The 19,095-nt window shown below is 40.5% G+C and overlaps 1 protein-coding gene across 1 annotated transcript in view; it reads left to right on the plus strand.

Annotated features, from left to right (window-relative positions):
* The first annotated feature begins 1,793 nt into the window (after positions 1-1,793).
* LOC148409704 (ankyrin-3-like) overlaps positions 1,794-19,095 on the plus strand; it is a 58,754-nt gene continuing 41,452 nt past the window's right edge. The window contains exons 1-13 of the mRNA XM_088439400.1: positions 1,794-2,258; positions 9,688-9,789; positions 10,248-10,346; positions 10,456-10,554; positions 11,445-11,543; positions 12,137-12,322; positions 12,542-12,565; positions 13,922-14,020; positions 14,449-14,547; positions 15,523-15,621; positions 15,695-15,892; positions 17,128-17,226; positions 18,191-18,289. Coding sequence (XP_088295526.1) covers positions 2,136-2,258; positions 9,688-9,789; positions 10,248-10,346; positions 10,456-10,554; positions 11,445-11,543; positions 12,137-12,322; positions 12,542-12,565; positions 13,922-14,020; positions 14,449-14,547; positions 15,523-15,621; positions 15,695-15,892; positions 17,128-17,226; positions 18,191-18,289 — 1,425 coding nt within the window. The 5' untranslated portion in view covers positions 1,794-2,135. The remainder of the gene's footprint in view (positions 2,259-9,687; positions 9,790-10,247; positions 10,347-10,455; positions 10,555-11,444; positions 11,544-12,136; positions 12,323-12,541; positions 12,566-13,921; positions 14,021-14,448; positions 14,548-15,522; positions 15,622-15,694; positions 15,893-17,127; positions 17,227-18,190; positions 18,290-19,095) is intronic.

Consider the following 19,095-nt stretch of genomic DNA (forward strand, 5'->3'; position numbering starts at 1 on the left):
GATTTTATCTACTCAACATGTTAGCGTTATGATTAATTTCATGTTCTCCACGCAGTCGAAATGAGGACACGTGCGTGGTTGCTGTTCAAGCCTGCTATTGTTATTGTGTGTCGGTGGGCGTGACCTTTCGTTCCCAGACAGCCAATAGGAAGCCTGTTCTCATATGACGCTGTCCCTGCATGCTGTCACGGTGTTTATATTATTAAGAGGGCTGCAATCCCCAGACATGAGCTCATACCCCTCGTGCATGCATGCCTGGACACACATTTTGACCAACTTTGAACATGTTGGAAGAATTAAAATACAAAGGAAAAGTAATAAATAAGGTTTTATTGCTATTTTGACACTTAATTGTCAAGTTAAAATCTGTCCCTCCTGCAAAGTAGCTCATTGTGCAGAAGTGGCCTCAAGGTAACCTCTACTTAATCTCAGAATAAATCAATTTATCATTAAAAAAATCTACAAAGACATGAACAATCATTTTATTCACATGTGTTGCATATTACTTTGCTTCTTATGCTCACCGTTTGCTGGTTAGTTCACACTCTTGGGCTGCTTTTTGTAAAGCAGCAAACACCCACAACACTGCACTATGTCTTTTGGCTATATTGCCAATTTATTTTCATCACAACCTTATTTGTTTGTGAAATACTATAGCTTCTAAGAGGCACGTGCTTTGTAAAGTTGTTGACAAAATGACTCATTTTCATTTACTTCAGTTTTTTTAAGGTTATAACAGATGCTAGAGACTTGTGCCATATCATAGAATGTTAGCATGATTCAGACCATTTTATGGAACTCTTAATCAATGACTAAATATGATTTTGTATGTGTTTAGCCGTATGATATGACTGTAATAAGAATGCAGTCAAGTTAGCCGCTCTCCTAGCACAATTACGAAGGCTAACTTCAAAATGTAAGCTTACTATGGCTGTCGCATTGCGCTCTGTGAATTATTTGGTGTGTTTATTTTGAAGTTGGCCTTTGCAACGCACTGCTTTTGGCGCGTGATGTGATTTTGTTCTCTTTTCTTGGTAGGAAAGAAACTCAAGCTTTTTTGAATCATCTGTCATAATGTTTCCGCTTTAATGGGACAATGTGTAAGATTTAGACAGTTTTTCAATACGGACAACAGACCACCCCCCATGTAATATAATTGAATGATAATTAGATCTAGGATTATATTTAAAACATTCTGTTGGTTGTTAAGAACACATTCATTTGCAAGTTTTTGAAATTTATAATCATTTAATTTATTTCTTTTTAATGAAAAACCGTCTAAATCTTACACACTGTCTCTTTAATTGTCTTTCGTCTGAAAACCTAAAACAAAAATTTGCTGCTCGAGTTTAACACTGAATTTGAATAATCTCACTAATTGCTTTTTTTCAATAACCTAAGGGAAAATTGATGAGAAACTGAGTTTTGTGGAAAAATGAAAACAAATGAGATTTTATTTCACGGCCATATCTCAGCCCTACTATGGAGTGCGGGAGGAGCTTGTAATTGAAATGCTCCAATTTGACCTTGAAGAGGTACATGACATTTCGTAACCGTTATCATAATGGGAATCATGACACTCGCACTTCTATCCAAGCTGCTCTTTTGCCAGAAATACACCATCCATTATACTGTCAGATGTTACCAAGCAGAGGTTCTTCTTAACTCCCCTTCGCCCCTCCCCTCCAAGCCTCCCCCAGCCCATTTCCTCCCACCTCCCGCTCTCCTCCTCAACCTCTTTTCCGCCGCCGTTCCCATCCCGCCCATACGTCCCGTCGAGACGGCGTGGAGCGGATGGCTCGTGTCGAGCTCAGGTGCTTCAGGGGGGCTCTGGGAAAGCGTCTGCACCCCCCCTCCTCTTCAGCACGAGATGCAGCTTGAGCTTCTCTTTGGATTTGTGGACCTCCATTAGGGATGTTTTGAAGAGGATTCCCACCTGGAGGTGTTTTTTTTGATACATTTATCTTTAAAAGTGGGAGAATGAAGGACAGATTTGAGCAGGATCTCCAGGGGAACATCCCGACCCCCAAGAACAAAAGCTAATTGACAACCGGGGGGGGTGTGACATCCACCCCCGCCACAAAAAGAGATCATCAGCGTTCTCGCCCACCTGTGCGGATTAAGCGGCAGACGGCATGGCGCACGCCGCCTCGCAGTTGAAGAAGAAGGCGGATGAGAACCTGGTGGCGACCGAGGAAGAGCGGGAGAAGGAGCGCAAGCGAGCCAGGAAGAGAGCTCGAGGAGATGTGAAGAAAAAGGTAGAAAGGGAGGAAGATTCGGGCTTGTGTTGTGGTCGCTCCTTTGGGAATCCTGATGGGTGGGGGAGGGGGCTTCAAAAGGTGGATGAGGGAAAGAGGACAGGATGATATTTTGGGCAGTTGATCGCTATTAATATTTCCCTCATATTTTTGTCCTCATTGCTAATTCAGCGAATCTTCTAAATGCAAAGTAATGGACAGCTATAGTTATGTTTGCCTCTCTCTGATTGGTTGCTGTCATGCATCAGTGATGGACTTTGGACAGCAAATGTGTGTGCGCGTGCATGTCTGTGCACAAGACTCTTGCGCTGGAGATGTAAGCAGTCACGCCCTGCGGTTCGCCGTGTGTCGGTAGTGTGTTTTCAGCCTGTGTGCGTGTGTGCGCTTGCAACATGGCCGTCAAGTTACCTGGATTGGAAACAATCAGTAATCATTTGGTCAAGCATCAACATTTCAAATGATTTGTTGTTTTGGTGTGGGAGGAGAAATTTGTGGTTTTCTCGCCTTTCTGTCATTGTGTGGCACCACCCTTGACATCCCGTTTATGAGACTTTTTATCTTGACATTTTTGTTGGTCCATGCGAGAAAAATGCTGGCATGAACGTGCGTCCTTCTTCTTTTTTTTTTTTTTGTCATATGGAGACATTTTGTATGGTCCACACTTCAGTAAAAATGCTAGCATGGCGGATGGAAAGAGTGTGTATGTCTTTCTTTCTTTTCTTCCCTTTTTTTGAGGGAACGTTTGTCTTTTGGCGGGTGACAAGTTCACCCAAAGAAAAAGCTTTCATGAATATATAATTGTTTTTTTTCCATGTATTTTTATGACTTGTCGGGACACCGCGCTGAATGTTCCACCCTGTATTGATTAGACATTTTGTATTCCTGGGGACATTTTTACAGGTACCCCGATGGGCTTGGTGACTTGTCGGTTAGCTGAAATTTAGCTCGCAAAAACCCAAAGATTAAACACATTTTAGCAACAATCACTGTCTTTTAACTTCAATGTCAAAATGTTCTCAATATACACCACACACAGCTGCAAAAACTTTGTGTATTTAGTAATGCCTTTTTAACACAGTTTTAAACAGTTCCCATGTGTTTGAATGCCATGTCGGGGTATGATTTTATATAAATAATCAAAATGATAAGAATTGGCGTTTTTGCAGCAATTTTATTGTCTTGGCTTTTTTGCCATGATACAATTGGCTAATCTTGCAAATTGGCTACTTTTGAAGGCCTATCAGTCTGATGCTGTAATCCAGGCCTCATTTCAAGTCTCCAAATTACACTTATGTGGTGCATGACATCACAAAACGCATTTAATAGAATTTTGATGAATGATTAGATGAATTTAGATGAAACTGACTTTAGATCAAAACAATATTTTCAGAAGCTAATGCTTCTAACATTGCAGTTCTGTTTACATTTTGATTTTTGGCTTAGACCCTTGGTGTGTATTGGTTCTAATATTATTTGGGTTCAAATATTTGTTTACTGGTTCTAAACTGTAAAACCAAATTTGTGTGGGGTTTTTTTCAGTTTTTTTTTCGGATTGTGTGATGCTTGGGAGCAACATTGGCAAAATAACATGTTGCTGTGTCACTCGTGCTTCTGGGTGTGTAGTAGTGACATAAGCGAGGGCCATAGTGAGATAGTGAAGCGGTATCTCCTATGCCAGGATAAATCCATAGTCGTCTGTCCCGGGACACTTCTTCTTGGCACAGTGATGGAAAAATGATCTTCAGTCTGATGCCTCAATTACCCTTTTTTTTTTTTTTTTTACCTTGGCCTCACTTTATCCCTCTCTCTCCCTCTCTTTTGCTCTCTGTGAGCTACAGACAAAGGTCACAATATTAGGAACAGGTCTCAGGATAATTTATAGTATTAGATTCAGTGGTCTGTTCTGGATGAAGTGTTGGTCCTTTGCATGGATGCTGCATAACTATTGTAGCTATGTAAAATGAAAAACTATACAATAATTCTGCAGGGCTTGTAGCTTAAAACATCTTCTGCCACCCGTCCATCATTATTTGCAAGTCGGCATGTTTTTGTGTTACCGTGAGCAAAGTCATGTGAGCGTGTACAAGCTTCTTCAAGAGCGGCACTATGAATTATAGAAGACTTCCATTAGAGGGCGGAGGAGAGAGGGAAGATGGGACACGGCGGGAAAGCGACGGGAGTCGATTGAGGAATCTTGTCAGTAGCACATTGGGACTTTGATCTTTGCATAGGATAACCAGGCGGTGGCGATTACTGCTGGAAATTTATCAATTGTTGTCTCTGTGGTTTCAAACATCCGAACGGAATTTTTAGAAGAGGTTATTTCTGTAGCAACTGAGGTGACAAAAGGGTTGTTGTCAATACAAGTATCAAAACGCAATCTATGTTATTTTAATCATTTAACATCAAATGGCATGGACCACACCCTCTCTAAATCACTGTCATTTTTTTTTTGTTGGATCTATACTTCGAAAAAATATTTATATCTTGAAAGCGCATACTCAAAAGTTGGCAATGCCTAAAATCGGTGGTTCTTAACTTTTTTCTTTTTAATGATCCACCCTTTGAAATTATTTCACCAAGTACTCCCTATCGTAAAGCATTTTTGGGTGGAGCAAAAAACAAAAAGACTTAAAACAAACTGTTGTGCCAGTGTATCTGATTTATTAAGCTTCAGAACAACATTTAACATGTTTTATTTCCAGCTCGTTTCCTAAAAAATGGTGTCACTATTGACAACCTGCATCCATATACCACTTAACGAAAAAGCATTTTGCAAAAGCGGCACTATAATACAATTTAGCAACAAGTTGCTTCATTTTCCAGTACATTTCCTTTTATTTTGAAAAGAAAATGTACTGTTGCTGCCAAGATTTAAAAAAAGTATTATTTACTTGCAGAAACCTTGTTAAAATTTCCCTAACCCCTGAAAATCCTTCCTGTTACTCCCCATTCGATAACCTCTTTATATGAGTAACATTTACTTCGTAAATGTTCGCTAGCTGTTTTGTTTGTTGGAATTACTACATGTAAAATGACCAAAGCACTAAATCGGCAACACTGACTTTGCTTTTTATAAACCTCCATTCCCACAGCCATGTTTGTTGCAAAATGAGTGCACATCAGCAGGAACATCCTTGGAACTATCAAAGCTTCAAAAAAATAACAAGCTAACAAGCTAACATGAACTGAATTAATTACGTAATCAGCCCCGGTTCTGTTTTATTTATTTTTTTGATGCTGTTGACATATTTTGCATTGGTAGTGTGTTGTGCACACACACATAACTGGGTCTGTGCACCACACACATTCCTGCCAAGTCGGTGTGCTTTTTGTGTTTTATTTATTCATGAGTTAGTTCTCTGCCACAGAGGAGATTAACCCACGCCAGCACCACAGCAGCGGATGCTAACCCCACTCTTTTGTCCTCTTTATGGTTCTATGTAATGTTTCCATTACGAGTGTTTACTTATTGGAGGTGTCTAACTCAGGGAGGGGCTGATGCTGGTGTCTGTACTGGTAAACATGGCCGCCTGCTGCAAAGCGTCACAGGCACAAAGGCTCAGACGCACACTCGTATTTTTCTATTGCTCGATGCCGTCGCAGAAAAGAGAGGATGTGTATGTTTTATAGACAACCGTGCGCGCATGCGAGTGTATTTATCCTTCTCCATCTGAATCCGAAGAGCTGGGACTGCAGTAGCCAGCCGGCCAATCAGATCACAGCATTTCACAAGCAGTCAGAGGCAGGACAAAACACACACATTCACACACCGCTTTTTATCCTATTCCCACCCATTATTCTTTCATTATATAAAAGAAACATTACAGGAGAGTTTTTCGTCGTTCATGTCAGTTTATGCGGAACATGGTAAATTTGTTTTCCATACAAGTTGAAGTTGACACAACATTTGGCCACTAGGGACTGATGTTGACTTAAAAAAGTACACATCAGGAAGCTCCACAGTGCTGCAGTCAAACACCTCTCATGTACTCATGTCTCATGTCTGCCCATGGAAATAAAATGTGCAGTATACATATAGTACGTATTATAGAAAAGGATGCAATCTATTACCATAGAAAACATGTTTGTAATGAGCAAAATACCAAACAGCAGAAAGTTCCGCAACATTTCCGCAGCAAATTTTACACCCTCTGTTTCCATGGCAACCTATCCCTCTCGCTCTTTCGTAGTTGCATGTCATAAAATATGTGCAGATGGATCATTAGGCGTGTGTGTGATGTTTGATGTTGTCATTTAAAGTGATAAGCTTAATTGCTGTGCTCCAAGAAAATGTTTTGGCTCGCTTTGATAGCTGATATAACCAATGCTAACGTTTTACTGGTGAATTGATTCAATGCTAAGCTAACAGTCACTGTGGTGGATGCTGAATGCCATATCTAACTTGAACTTAAATTTCTTTCAGGAATTAAATGGTTCTAACACCTGCACTCGAGTGGTGATTAAAGCCTTAGCATACTCGCTAACTTATCAAAACTTACTTTCCTTAGAAAAATTGCTTACAGATTCATTGGAGTGGTGGTTTAATATTAAGTTAACACACTATCCCTTTAGAACTCTTTAAATCCTGGGGGGGACATGCTAACACCTTCACTGGAATAATGGTTGAATGCTAAGCTAACACGATCCTACTAGAAATGTTTGATCCCTCAAAGAACATGCTAACGTTCACTGCGTACTAGATGAATACTAAATTAACTGGTTAGTCTCCTAGAAAGTGTTTTGCTACTTTAATACCTGAAGGAACCTTATAAATCCCACTAATCTCTTTGGCCTCAAAGCCTTGTCTGCTACCTTTGTGTAGTTGAGTCTGTCTGCGCTATTTTGGACGGTGAGCATAAGGTGAGCCAAGAGCAGAATTTTTCTTCTTCTATGCCAAACACGATGGGGCCTCTGTGTGGCCCCGTTTGGCTTTTTTTATACCCAACTGCAAAGTGGGCTTTGGTTGTAGCAGTACTCAACAAAGCGTGTGGAGGCAGCAGATGTCTGCTCCAGATATGGTGAGTCATAACAAATGCCGTTTTTGCATACACTGTCGCTTTAAGAATTAGGATGGATCGCACTATTTGTATGTTCAGGTTTAGCTAAACCCTCCAAAAAGATTGTAAAAAAAAATCCATTGGTGTGAATGTGAGTATGATTGCATGTTTGTCCCAGGGTTTGTGTGATGACCTGTCTGGGGTACACCCGAATTTTTCAGATGTGGTTGGCTGCAGCTCACCTGTGACTCCAATGGGTATGAGCATGATTGAAAATGAATAGATGTGAAATAATTGTATTTCCTTTATGGTTTAGGTACACACATCAGCATTACAAACACACAGGCACACACGTGCACTTTCTTTTATCACTCGGTAAGATTAACACCGGAACGCTTCTGTCTAACCCCCCCAGGACCCCCCCATCCCCCACCATGCTCTGGACTTTCTCAGGTATTTTTAGCTTTGACATAATGCCCCTATCTCTCTCGACCACTCTCTCTCTCTCTCTCTCTCTCCCTCTCTTTTCCTCCTCAGTCAGTCAGTGTATTGCTAGCTAGCAACCAGCACTCAGGTTTCATACTCCGTGCCGCAGGCTGAGGCTCAACATGGCCGTGGATGAGGCGGCAGACTGTCCCGTGGTGAGTCTTCATCTTGGGCTGGGAGAATGAGATGGAGACCCTCGAGAGGAGTCGAGGCGTTTAAGGCCCGTGGGGATTCGTGTGCCTGTTTGGTGGTCGTTTTGTTGGGGTCGAGGTGCTCTGCAGTGGTGCACCGGTGCTGCAGCCTTGAACCTGCGTACATCCCTCATGATGATGATGATGTGGTTGTGTTTTGGGTGCATGCTGACACACATGGAGGTTGACCTTGATCTGCGTGGCTTAGCGAAGGTTGCAAAGAAAATCAGTTAATTACCGGCCCGCTTAATCCGCACGCAACGATAAACATGAATCCTTCGTAATTTGTTGATGCTCATCTGTCTAGTGTTCACGCTTCAAGTTTGGTAGCGATCGAAAAAAATGTCTAGGACAAATTTCCCTATGAGGGTCCCCTTAGGAATGACCTTAAAACTTCACACGATAATTAAATGTCTTTTTCTGCATGGATTCTTGAAGTTTTTGGTGTCTCCACTCATGTTGGACATGCTCACCAAAGTTCATGTTGCAAAGTGAAACTGACAAAGTGAAACTGACAATTTCAATAGCCCTGGGAAATGATCAAAATGAGCGTACAATAACCCCATCAAATCAAAATGGCAGACTTTGTGTCTTCAAAGGCTTTTAGGACTTTTTTTGTGGGTTTGTTTGCCATAGGAACTGAATTTCATGTTACTGGTTGAAACTGGCTTCAGTAGTTGAATTTTCAGCACATTGAAGGACTCACGGAAAATGTTCATATTTATTCTAAATTGGCAGCTTCAAATAAAAATGGCAGCCTTTCTGTGTATTTTTCAGGAGTGACCAACTGAGATTTTTTTCCTTTGTGTGAGTCTATTGTTTGGGGGCTGAATTTCCAAGCAATTTGTGTCTCTATGGAAAGGATCAGATATCCTGTGTTTAGGCATGGCTTCTTCTGGGTTTTTTTTTTCTAGGTATGTTTAACATGCCGAATGAATTTTATATTGTTAAGTGAAACTGGCATGAGTGGTTGAATTTTTTTTGCACTTTGAAGGCCTCTGGCAGTTCAAATTTATTTTAAATTATTTGCTTCCTATGTATTTTTTCAGACATAGCCTACTGACTTTTTGTGGGTCTATTCTTGGTGCCTAATAAATTCCACTTGGCTGATTGAAACTTTGTTCAGACGCTGATTTTTTTTTTTTCTAAACTTTCAAGGGATCCGCTTATAAAATTTTGAAATAAACCTGAAAATGCTTGCTTTTTAAAACTGAATTGATAGACTTCCATGTTTGTGTCTACTCATAGACATGCTGACCAAATTTCATGTTGCTTGTCGACTTCTCTGACTTTCCTCTTTTAAGTTATCAAGCAAATTTTTATGGACACCTATTAGCCAAAGTGGAATTAAAATGGCCGCCTCAAAGCAACATGGCAGACTTGCTGCGTTTTTCAGTATATTTTGTCTTTTCTTTAAGCTAACATTTGAGCATTTGTGGCGTGTAAACATGTTTGCGATGCTTGTTTGCTGGCACGTGTCCAAGTGGAATGTAGTAGGCCAAAAAAGTCAAGGTTGCATTCCTGGGATAGCTCAAGTTTCATCTGAAGGCTTCAGGATGGAATAAGGTCAAGTGGGTCATGTTGTGTCGACGTTCAGTGTTACCTTATTGAGCGTTTGTGTTGATCAGCTGAAGGAACAATAAAAATTCTTCCTTGGAGAACAACACTTATTGAATCTGCTTTTTATTGTGTTTCACTTGTAACCCGTGCTTATACGGGAACCAACAACGCTTTCTCTCTTTTTTTACCCAGACGGACGTAAATGCTTGTTACCTACGAGCAGCTCGCGCTGGAAACTTGGAGAAGGCCTTGGATTACTTGAAGAATGGCGTGGACATCAACATTTGTAATCAGGTACATTTCTCAAGCTCCTTTTCTCATTCTATCCCAAAGACGTATTTACACGTCTTTCCAGAGTTCAGACATTCTGTCTGAGGTTCTAATTTACGTTTTTTTTTTTCAAATATTAAGGTAGAAGGTCTCTAAATAGTTTTCCATGTAAATCAATCAATAGAAAAATAAATATACTTAGATAGGTCTTTGGACTTGAATGATTTAAAAGCTTTTGTCAAAATGTCTCAATGATCAAATTACACTACAATCAGCCTGTTTAGGGGGGGCGGTCCTGTCTGATGTAATTGAGCCACTGCTCATTTCAGCCACCTTCAACTGCAAGGTTAATGTCACGTGAGCCCTTTGTCACCACGGCAACTCGACGTGGCGCTCGAGGGTGGCTGCCCACAAGCAATTATGCATGATCCCCCCCCCCCCATTTAAACTACCGTGTCCCTGCAAAATCTGCGTTTAAACAGAATGGCCTCAACGCGCTGCACTTGGCCTCCAAAGAGGGTCATGTGGAGGTGGTGGCCGAGCTTCTTCAGCAGGGCGCCAACGTGGATGCCGCCACCAAGGTGTGTCACATGCAGAAAGCCTATAGTGTCATATCAATGGCATATGGCTGAACCGAACATGCACGTGCATTTTCAATTTTTGATTTCATGTGTTTTTGGGGGGGTGCAGAAAGGCAACACTGCGCTGCACATCGCGTCTCTGGCCGGCCAGATGGAAGTGGTGAAGGAGTTGGTCACGCACAATGCCAATATCAACGCGCAGTCACAGGTAAACCAGGGTGAAAACTATACAATTGTTTTCGTGCTTTCATTTTATTCTGAAGAAATAACTAATAGATCAAATATATTCAATGTGGTTCAGGTGATGATGTGAAATGGTTCTTTTTATTTAATACATTTGTATTTACTTATTTACCATAAAAATCTTAACTTTTTAATGAGATGAATGAAAACAAAAATTACTTGATATTAACTAATGTTTTTATTGCACCAATTTTTGGTTAAGGTAGGTATTTGAATTTTTAATAAATAATTTAATACAACAAATATAACAGGACTTTTGAACCTTTTTAATCATTTAAAGGTAAATGCACATGAAATTAATTAATTACAGGATTGTTAATGTAATCATAGTTATATACCCATTTATGATAAAAAAAAAATATATCTACAAAAAAGACTTACTATTGGACATTTTAATTCACATCACAGGACTTTACATTTCTTTAAATTTAATTTTAGTGAACTTATCTCAGAGTCCTGGAATATTTGTTGCAATATTATGTATTTATTGGTGTAAACAAACAAATCAAGCTTTGGTTGCCGTGGCTACCACCGTGCAATTGTGCTGGATGAGCAGTAGAAAGATGTGGATATGACACATGAGGATGGCAAGTTTTACTTGAATATCTGCAGATGCTTTAAGGTGTACTATCGTACACGCACGCGTGCACACACACATACACACACACACACACACACCAGCACTCACTTGTGTTATCAGGTGTAAGCTCTGTACAGAGGTGACAGTATGTGTATGAAGAGTGTGTGTCTGACAAGGATGAAATGCTGTGTTTTATGAATGACACTGAGACATTGAAAAAAAAGCACAACTTTTGATGGGAGTATAATTTTCTTTTGTTTTGATTTTATTTCCAGAATGGCTTCACACCGCTTTATATGGCGGCGCAGGAGAATCATCTGGACGTGGTGCACTATCTGCTGGAAAACGGCGCCAGTCAGAGCATTGCCACAGAGGTGACTGTCATATCATTATATTGCAAAAACAGAAGCAAAGTAATAGATCATGTAAATTGAAATAAATAAGTAAAAATGTTTTCAAATGTGTAATAACTAAAACAAAATACTGTATTTTCCGCACTATAAGGCGCACCAGATTATAAGGCACACCCTCAATTAATGACATATTTTAAAACTTTTTCCACATATAAGGCGCACCGGATTATAAGGCGCACTCTCAATTAATGACATATTTTAAACTTTTTCAATCACAATATTGTAATACTCAAAAGTAATAACAGTAATAACTCAAATAATAACTCTAAACTCTCAATAGCATAACTCAATGTCAATATGACCAACCTTGTTCAATTGTAAACACACAAAAGAAACAGGTAAAGCTTACTTTATCACTTCATTCCCCATCTACGAATCCCAATCTCAATATTGATCCATATATAAGGCGCACCATCAGCTTTTTAAGAAAATTAAGGCTTTTAGGTGGGCCTTGTAGTGCGGAAAATACGGTGCAATTAAAAAATTCAAGACAAACGAAACAATGTCAAATGTTTTATTACAAAACAAAATTCATCAAATGTCCATTTCCACAGGACGGCTTCACACCGCTGGCCGTGGCACTGCAGCAGGGCCACGACCAGGTGGTCTCGCTGCTCCTGGAGAATGACACCAAGGGCAAGGTGCGCCTCCCTGCATTGCACATCGCCGCCAGGAAGGACGACACCAAGGCCGCCGCCCTCCTCCTGCAAAGTGACCACAACGCCGATGTGGAGTCAAAGGTAGGCGAAAAGGAAGACGCCATCTTACCCTAGTGCTTTTCTTAGCATCTGGTCAGAAGGAGTCGGTGTCCAGTTGTACGTCCGCTCCCCTTTTTAGCCATTTCATGGGGTGTGTATCCATCATGCCGCTTGGTGCCACCATGGTGTCGCTGTTGTCGTGGTACTCTAACCACCCCTCATTCTTTCTCGCCCCGCCCCCCTCTGACCTTCTGTTTCTAGATGATGGTGAATAGAACAACAGAGGTACACACATTCTCTAAATCTACTCTTCCTCTTTCCTCCTCTTCCTCCTCCCCATGGTGTCATCGCAAAGCCTTCAGGCTGCTAGCATGAATGTTAAATGCTAGCATGAAAGCTTTTGCTGCCTCACTTTGTATGCACATGAAAGGCTGCATCTCATTTACACTCTTTGTATGTTTGTGCACATGTACATTAGAGATGTTTGTTCAGGAGTGTGTGCGCAAATGTTATGCGCGTGCGTGGTGTCAACAAGTTAACATCATGGACTTGGAGTTACGTGACCAGCAAATAAGCCGTGGTGGTCTAAATGTGTTTGGAGGAATGAAACTGGGTATACATTTGCAGACAAGTATTTAACAAAAGGGCTTCTTGCGCCGTTGTGGGCGTGAATACAACTGACTCAACTAACTTGGCTTGGTGTGGCAACAGACAACGTAAGAGGGGGCTCCTGTATATGTGTGTATATATATATATATATATATATATATATATATATATATATATATATATATATATATATATATATATATATGTATATTTAGTTTTTGTTACAAAGATGTTTTTTGTTCTGCACACATGCACATACTTATCTACAGTACATGAAATCTGAACCATCACAGGAAACACACACTATTAGTGGCAGCCACTAGAGCAGGGGCCCCTTAAACAGCCCGGATAGCAGGTCGGGTTATCAGCGTCCTTGAGCAGAGCAGCCCGGCTATATTTTTGTTTTTCTTCTCATTTTTCAAAACTTTGAAAACTCATAGTGATTCCAGCAAATGGTTTCCTTTCTAATGCATACACAAAAAGCAACAGGATTTTTTGGGGGGGCTCACGTTGTCTGTTAATAACAATTGCGAGAGTAGTCACTAAACAGCATGGAAACAAAATCGCTTAGTTTGCAAAAAAAAAATCTGCTTGCAGCCATGTTGTCAATTTAAGTAGTGCATGTCAGCAGAGGTCAATTTCAGCTTAGTAGCCAAAGTAATTAATCTATTGTCTTTTCATTACAGTCTATTTCACTTTTGTGACATTTCAAGCTGTATGTATATAAAGTGTTTTTTTTTTGTGTAGATGCATACTCTCCTGCATGTCTGTTTATCATTTAATCCTAGTTGTATCTTTTGCTGTTAGCAACAACTAAAAACTGCTTTTGTGTTCTTGTATTTTCACGCTATTCATTTGACAGCAGCAACTGCATTTTCTTTCGTGAAAAAATATATTTATAAATATATACGTATTCATTCCCAAGCTTGTTGCAGCTTTACATCCCATCATGTCTTGCTCTCACAAAAAAAAAAACTTCTTGCTGCATCATTTTTATGACCTTTTTTTTGTGCCTGATTCTGTCTGTCTCAGAGCGGATTCACACCTCTCCACATCGCCGCTCACTACGGCAACATCAATGTGGCCACACTACTGCTCAACAGAGGCGCCGCAGTCGACTTCAAGGCACGGGTTAGTGTGTGTGTGTGTGTGTGTGTTTAAGTACACATGCATGTGACACAAATATGTGTCAGCAGCTGTCCTTGTCACTCTTCTGAAGGACGCATGTGTTGCACGAATGTCCGCTTTCTTCTACAGACCATTATGGTAAATATCACAGATTCCCAAATTATTTTGGGAAAAATAAAGGTAAAACAAATAAAAATCATGCTCAAGATATGATCCTTGACTGAGGCAACATTACAAAGCTAAATGTTGCTAACAAACAGAGGCTAAAGGCAGAGCATCGGAAAGAGACATTTAGCAATTTTAATCATGATATCATAACCTAGTGTGTATCCCCTTGCACTTAAAGTCCGCTAGGATACACTTCAGTTCGTCTGCAAACCTAGAGAAGAAATACAGATGGATTTTTATGTAATATTTTCTTTTGTGTCCAGAATGACATCACGCCACTGCACGTGGCATCCAAGCGCGGGAACGGCAACATGGTGCGCCTCCTGGTGGAGCGGGGAGCCAAAATAGACGCACGGACCAAGGTCAGTATGCGTGCCTGTGCCAACACTGCTTTTTCCATGCTAAATCACCAAAAAATCTGAAATTTTTAACCAAGCTAATTTGGATTTTAATGAAATTTAGCGTACTTGTTGCTCGTGACTGCACAGCATTAAATCTCAAAATTGAGGTCAATCGGAGAAGAGATATGGCAGCTACGGTCTGCCAAATTTTGATATTGTTGGCTGTAGGGGGCGTGGCCACCTTCCTTTGAACCCAAATATCTAAGTAACTACCCGTATTCTAAAACACTAGTTTTCAAATGTAAAACGCAAAGATGCTTGAGGGAGGAGATGGATTTCTGGCAGCTTTTCTGATGACGTCAGCAAATCAAATTTAAGGCATTTAATGCCATAATAAGAACAGCTATGTTTTTATTTCAAATTACGAGCAAATTAATTGGAACATTAATCAACTCATTGCTGAATAGTGTAAATGTGACGCCCCAATGATCTACTGTAAAACGTGAAAGTTTCAGCGATGTAATGTTTTTGTTTAGCATAAATATTAAGTTCAAGTATCCACAATTGAAATTTTCCTTGAAAGTCTGAGGCTGTTCATTCCTTGACTCCATATTGCAAAATATAAAAGCAAAATAATTTACACTCTGAAACTTTACATGTTTTTTGAGAGCAAGTGAGAGATTAGATTTCTTGGAAAATGTCCAATTTATGTGATCCACAAGGTCAATCAAATTATCAGTCAAAATATCTACAATCAACAAAAAAAATTAACGTGGTTAAACCTTATGAGCGATTTGGTATGGAACCGCCTTAACGTGAAAATAAATATTTAAATGAAAACGCATGAGACATGTTGTTTTTAAATATCGGAACTGGTAAATGTACCTTCCTTCAGCATCCTTTTTTTGGCTAAATAATACCCATGGAATATGGTAGTGGATTTATGGGGGGTGCTTGAAAAACACTCTATTTGATATTCTGTGTTCAATACCTCAGGACGGTCTGACGCCACTACACTGCGGCGCCCGCAGCGGTCACGAGCAGGTGGTGGAGATGTTGCTCAGCCGAGGCGCTCCCATTCTCTCCAAGACCAAGGTAACGCCTCCCGCTTCGCACTCTTCCTTGTTAGCGTCCACACTAACAACTCTGCCCCCACTGGGCTCCCCAGAACGGTCTGTCGCCACTCCACATGGCCACGCAAGGCGACCACCTCAACTGCGTGCAGCTGTTGCTGCACCACGACGCGCCGGTGGACGACGTAACCAACGACTATCTGACAGCGCTCCACGTCGCCGCCCACTGCGGTCACTACAAGGTGGCCAAGGTCATCGTGGACAAAAAGGCCAACCCCAATGCCAAGGCTCTGGTAACTATTGGCTGATCTTGTCAAACTTTGTGTTTCATGTTCCAGTTAATTTGCTCTTCATTTGAAAAGAGAGCTGTATTGTTCCTGTTACCACTTTAAAGCGTTAAATTAGATTTGGCTTAGTGGTAGAGTGGTCGCTTCCCTATGGAGAGATTTTGAAAGAGCGAGGAAAGCCTTGAAGAAATTCTCACGGTCTTCATTTAACCCTTGTGTGGCGTTTTGTCCAATCCTTTGGTCTTTACATCAAAGGTATTGTACATGAAAAGAAAGCACTGGAAGAAAACACTGCTAAGGCATAGCCTACACGTACTTGCAAATGGATGGAAATGGTTTGCCCTATCTTCTATACACGCTCAGATTTTTTTTTCCCATAATAAAAGGTCTCGAAAACCCAAAGTGGAAATTTGCCCCATTCTCTGGACACGACATGTTTGCATGTAGCAATCATAAACCGGTACTTCTACTCCATTTCCCATCACTCTACTATTTCCCACCAAAGATATGCATGGCGGTGACGTTAATAACAAAGCTTCTTTCTGATTGGACGGAATTTGGCAAAACCACTGCCACCTACTGGCTTGGTATGCTTGTAAATAAATAAAACCGTACTATGCGGGTTTGTGTGGGAATACTTTCTTTTTAATAAGCAAAGCTTTCTGGATGGATTTTTTTTTTTTTTTTTTACACATAAAAAGGGGAGAATTATTTGGCTTTAAATCGCCATGGTTACGTATAAACAAGAACTGAAACTTTACCCAGATGCTTCAACATGGCACGAGCACTTTATCACACTACCACCCATTGGCTGAAATACTGCCAGAATGATGTGGAAGAAAATGGCCCAAAAATGGTGGAGGGAAGAAAAAAAAAACTGCACGAGAGTCAAGACATCTAAAAGTCTCCATTTCTGAAGAAGGTAAAGCGTCCTCAGCTGCTGTCCCATAGACAGCCGTTCCGGTTGTGTAACGGGAGATGACAGGGTGTGGTTAAGGAACCCGGTAGAGTCCGGGATAAAAAAAGAAAAAAAATAGCGGCGTGAAGTCATCGAGTTGAGAGAAGCAGGAAGGAGAGACTTGAGCGCAAACTTTCTGCGTTCAGAGGGAATTCTTTCCACACGTGCTCTTCGTTGAGGGAAGAAAAAGTCCAGTGCGGATTTTTCCGCCCGGCGTTCCAGCGGCGTTTTTGTTCCCGGGAGCTTGTTTGAAGTAGTCTTTGTCCTGCGTCTGCTTTTCTAGAATGGTTTCACGCCGCTGCACATCGCCTGCAAGAAGAACAGAGTCAAGGTGATGGAGCTCCTGCTCAAGCACGGCGCCTCCATACAGGCCGTCACCGAGGTACGTCGCACATCGAAGGCCTCGTGGACAAAAGTATTGGGACGCAATGGCTTTGTGGGAACAAAGAAGACACAAATCTGTGCTTGGATGAATGTGGTGTGGAAGAAAACCTCTGTGGTTAAATCACAGATTTTTATTCATTATTTAAAAACGTGTACATTCATACTTAAGTCATCACCGAATGAAGAATTAATGATGGAATCAATTCGGTTAACACAAAACGTAATCCAAATACATTATGTATCATTTAGATTCTTTAAAGTAGGCACATTGGTATTTTCTCTGTTTTATAATGCCAATAATTATTTATGACACTGACAGATGTGCATTTTCAGGAGTTAATAGTTTGAATCAATTGTAGTATAGCCGCTGTTCGGAACAATTATAAGATCACAAAATAGAAAATTTCCATTACCGGTAATCAAATGAAATTTCAAGAAAAATGCTACACTGGAAAATCGAGGTCTTTCTATAAAATTATCTCTCCTTTTTTAATTATTTTTTGGAGGGGGTAAATTTTGTCTCTCAAACATACTAATACGGTATCTGTATTTGGTATCAGTGACTCATTAACAGTATCAATCTGAAAAAAATGGTATTGAATATCTCTTTTGTATGTATGTAATTTAGACTCATCAAACGAGTTACCTAATTTCAACAAAATTACCCGTTATTAGATGAGAAAATGTTGACAATTTAAAAACATCCTACTACTACATACCTACTACATAAATAAAGCTTCACAACTCGGCTCAAAGATGCTAGAGGATAAGCACAAAAACAGCAACTAGGTGAGTTTTTCACCCACCCCAAAAAACAGCACGAGTTAAAAAAAAAAAATTGTGCATCGCAACAGTTTTTTTTCCCCCCTATTCTCTGTTACCCGTGTCCCAATACTTGTGGTAAAGTAAGTTTAACATTCTGGATGAAATGATGTCACTTTTGTTTCCCTTGCAATTTGTAGTCCGGCCTGACTCCAATCCATGTGGCAGCGTTCATGGGCCACGAAAACATCGTCCACCAGCTCATCAACCACGGCGCCTCGCCCAACACCAGCAATGTGGTGAGTAGAAAGAGATTCAATATTTTTATTTGACTACTTTCCCTTTTGCCATTTTATTACATTTGAAATTTGAAAGTTTTCATGACAAATCTTGCTCATGGCAATCCGCTCCTTTCTCTGCATCTTCTTGAGGAATCTATCACCCTGCATTTTTCAGTTAGGTGCGAATAAGTGGGTAGTTTTGGTTACATTTTACAGGATAATTAATTATTTTGGGTGCGCTTAATATTTTTTTTTTTTCCTTGAGGAAAAAGTCCAGTGCACGAGTGTTGAAGCGCACTTTTTAAGTAGATCAACTCCATGTGTTTTCCTTCCATCTGCGCATTAACACTGTAAACTTCCTGTTGAGTTTCTCGCGCCAGGAAAAAAAAAAAAAAACGAGCGAAGCATGGGGGGGAGTGAACATGAAGAGGGGGAAAAAGTGGTGCACAGTTAGCTCATCAACCTCAAGTATTTGCTCGCCCACGCCGTGTCTGTGGCCGGGTTACCGGGGCAACCAGTGTTATGGGACGTCATTATGGTGTGTCCAAAAAGCGGGAGCGCTTCATTTCCCCACGCTCGTGTCTGCTTGGAAAACTTGGGACTGAGGAGAGTCAACCTCTGGATTAAGTACACTTTGATTTATGATGCATTTAGTAACCCTTGTGTGTCTCTCTTTGTTCATTTTTGTGTGTATACTTTTATGTGTGTGTCTGTTCATGTCTTATGTTCAATGCGTAGATGTGTTTGTGTTGCTTCCAGCATGTTTGTGGTTTTTATTGTATGTTATAAGCATGTTTGTTTTTTGTTTTATGTGGGAATGCATC

Source organism: Hippichthys cyanospilos, chromosome 17 (genome assembly GCF_059441005.1).
Source record: "Hippichthys cyanospilos isolate Australia breed blue-spotted pipefish chromosome 17, RoL_Hcya_1.0, whole genome shotgun sequence".
In the NCBI taxonomy this organism is placed as follows: domain Eukaryota; kingdom Metazoa; phylum Chordata; class Actinopteri; order Syngnathiformes; family Syngnathidae; genus Hippichthys; species Hippichthys cyanospilos.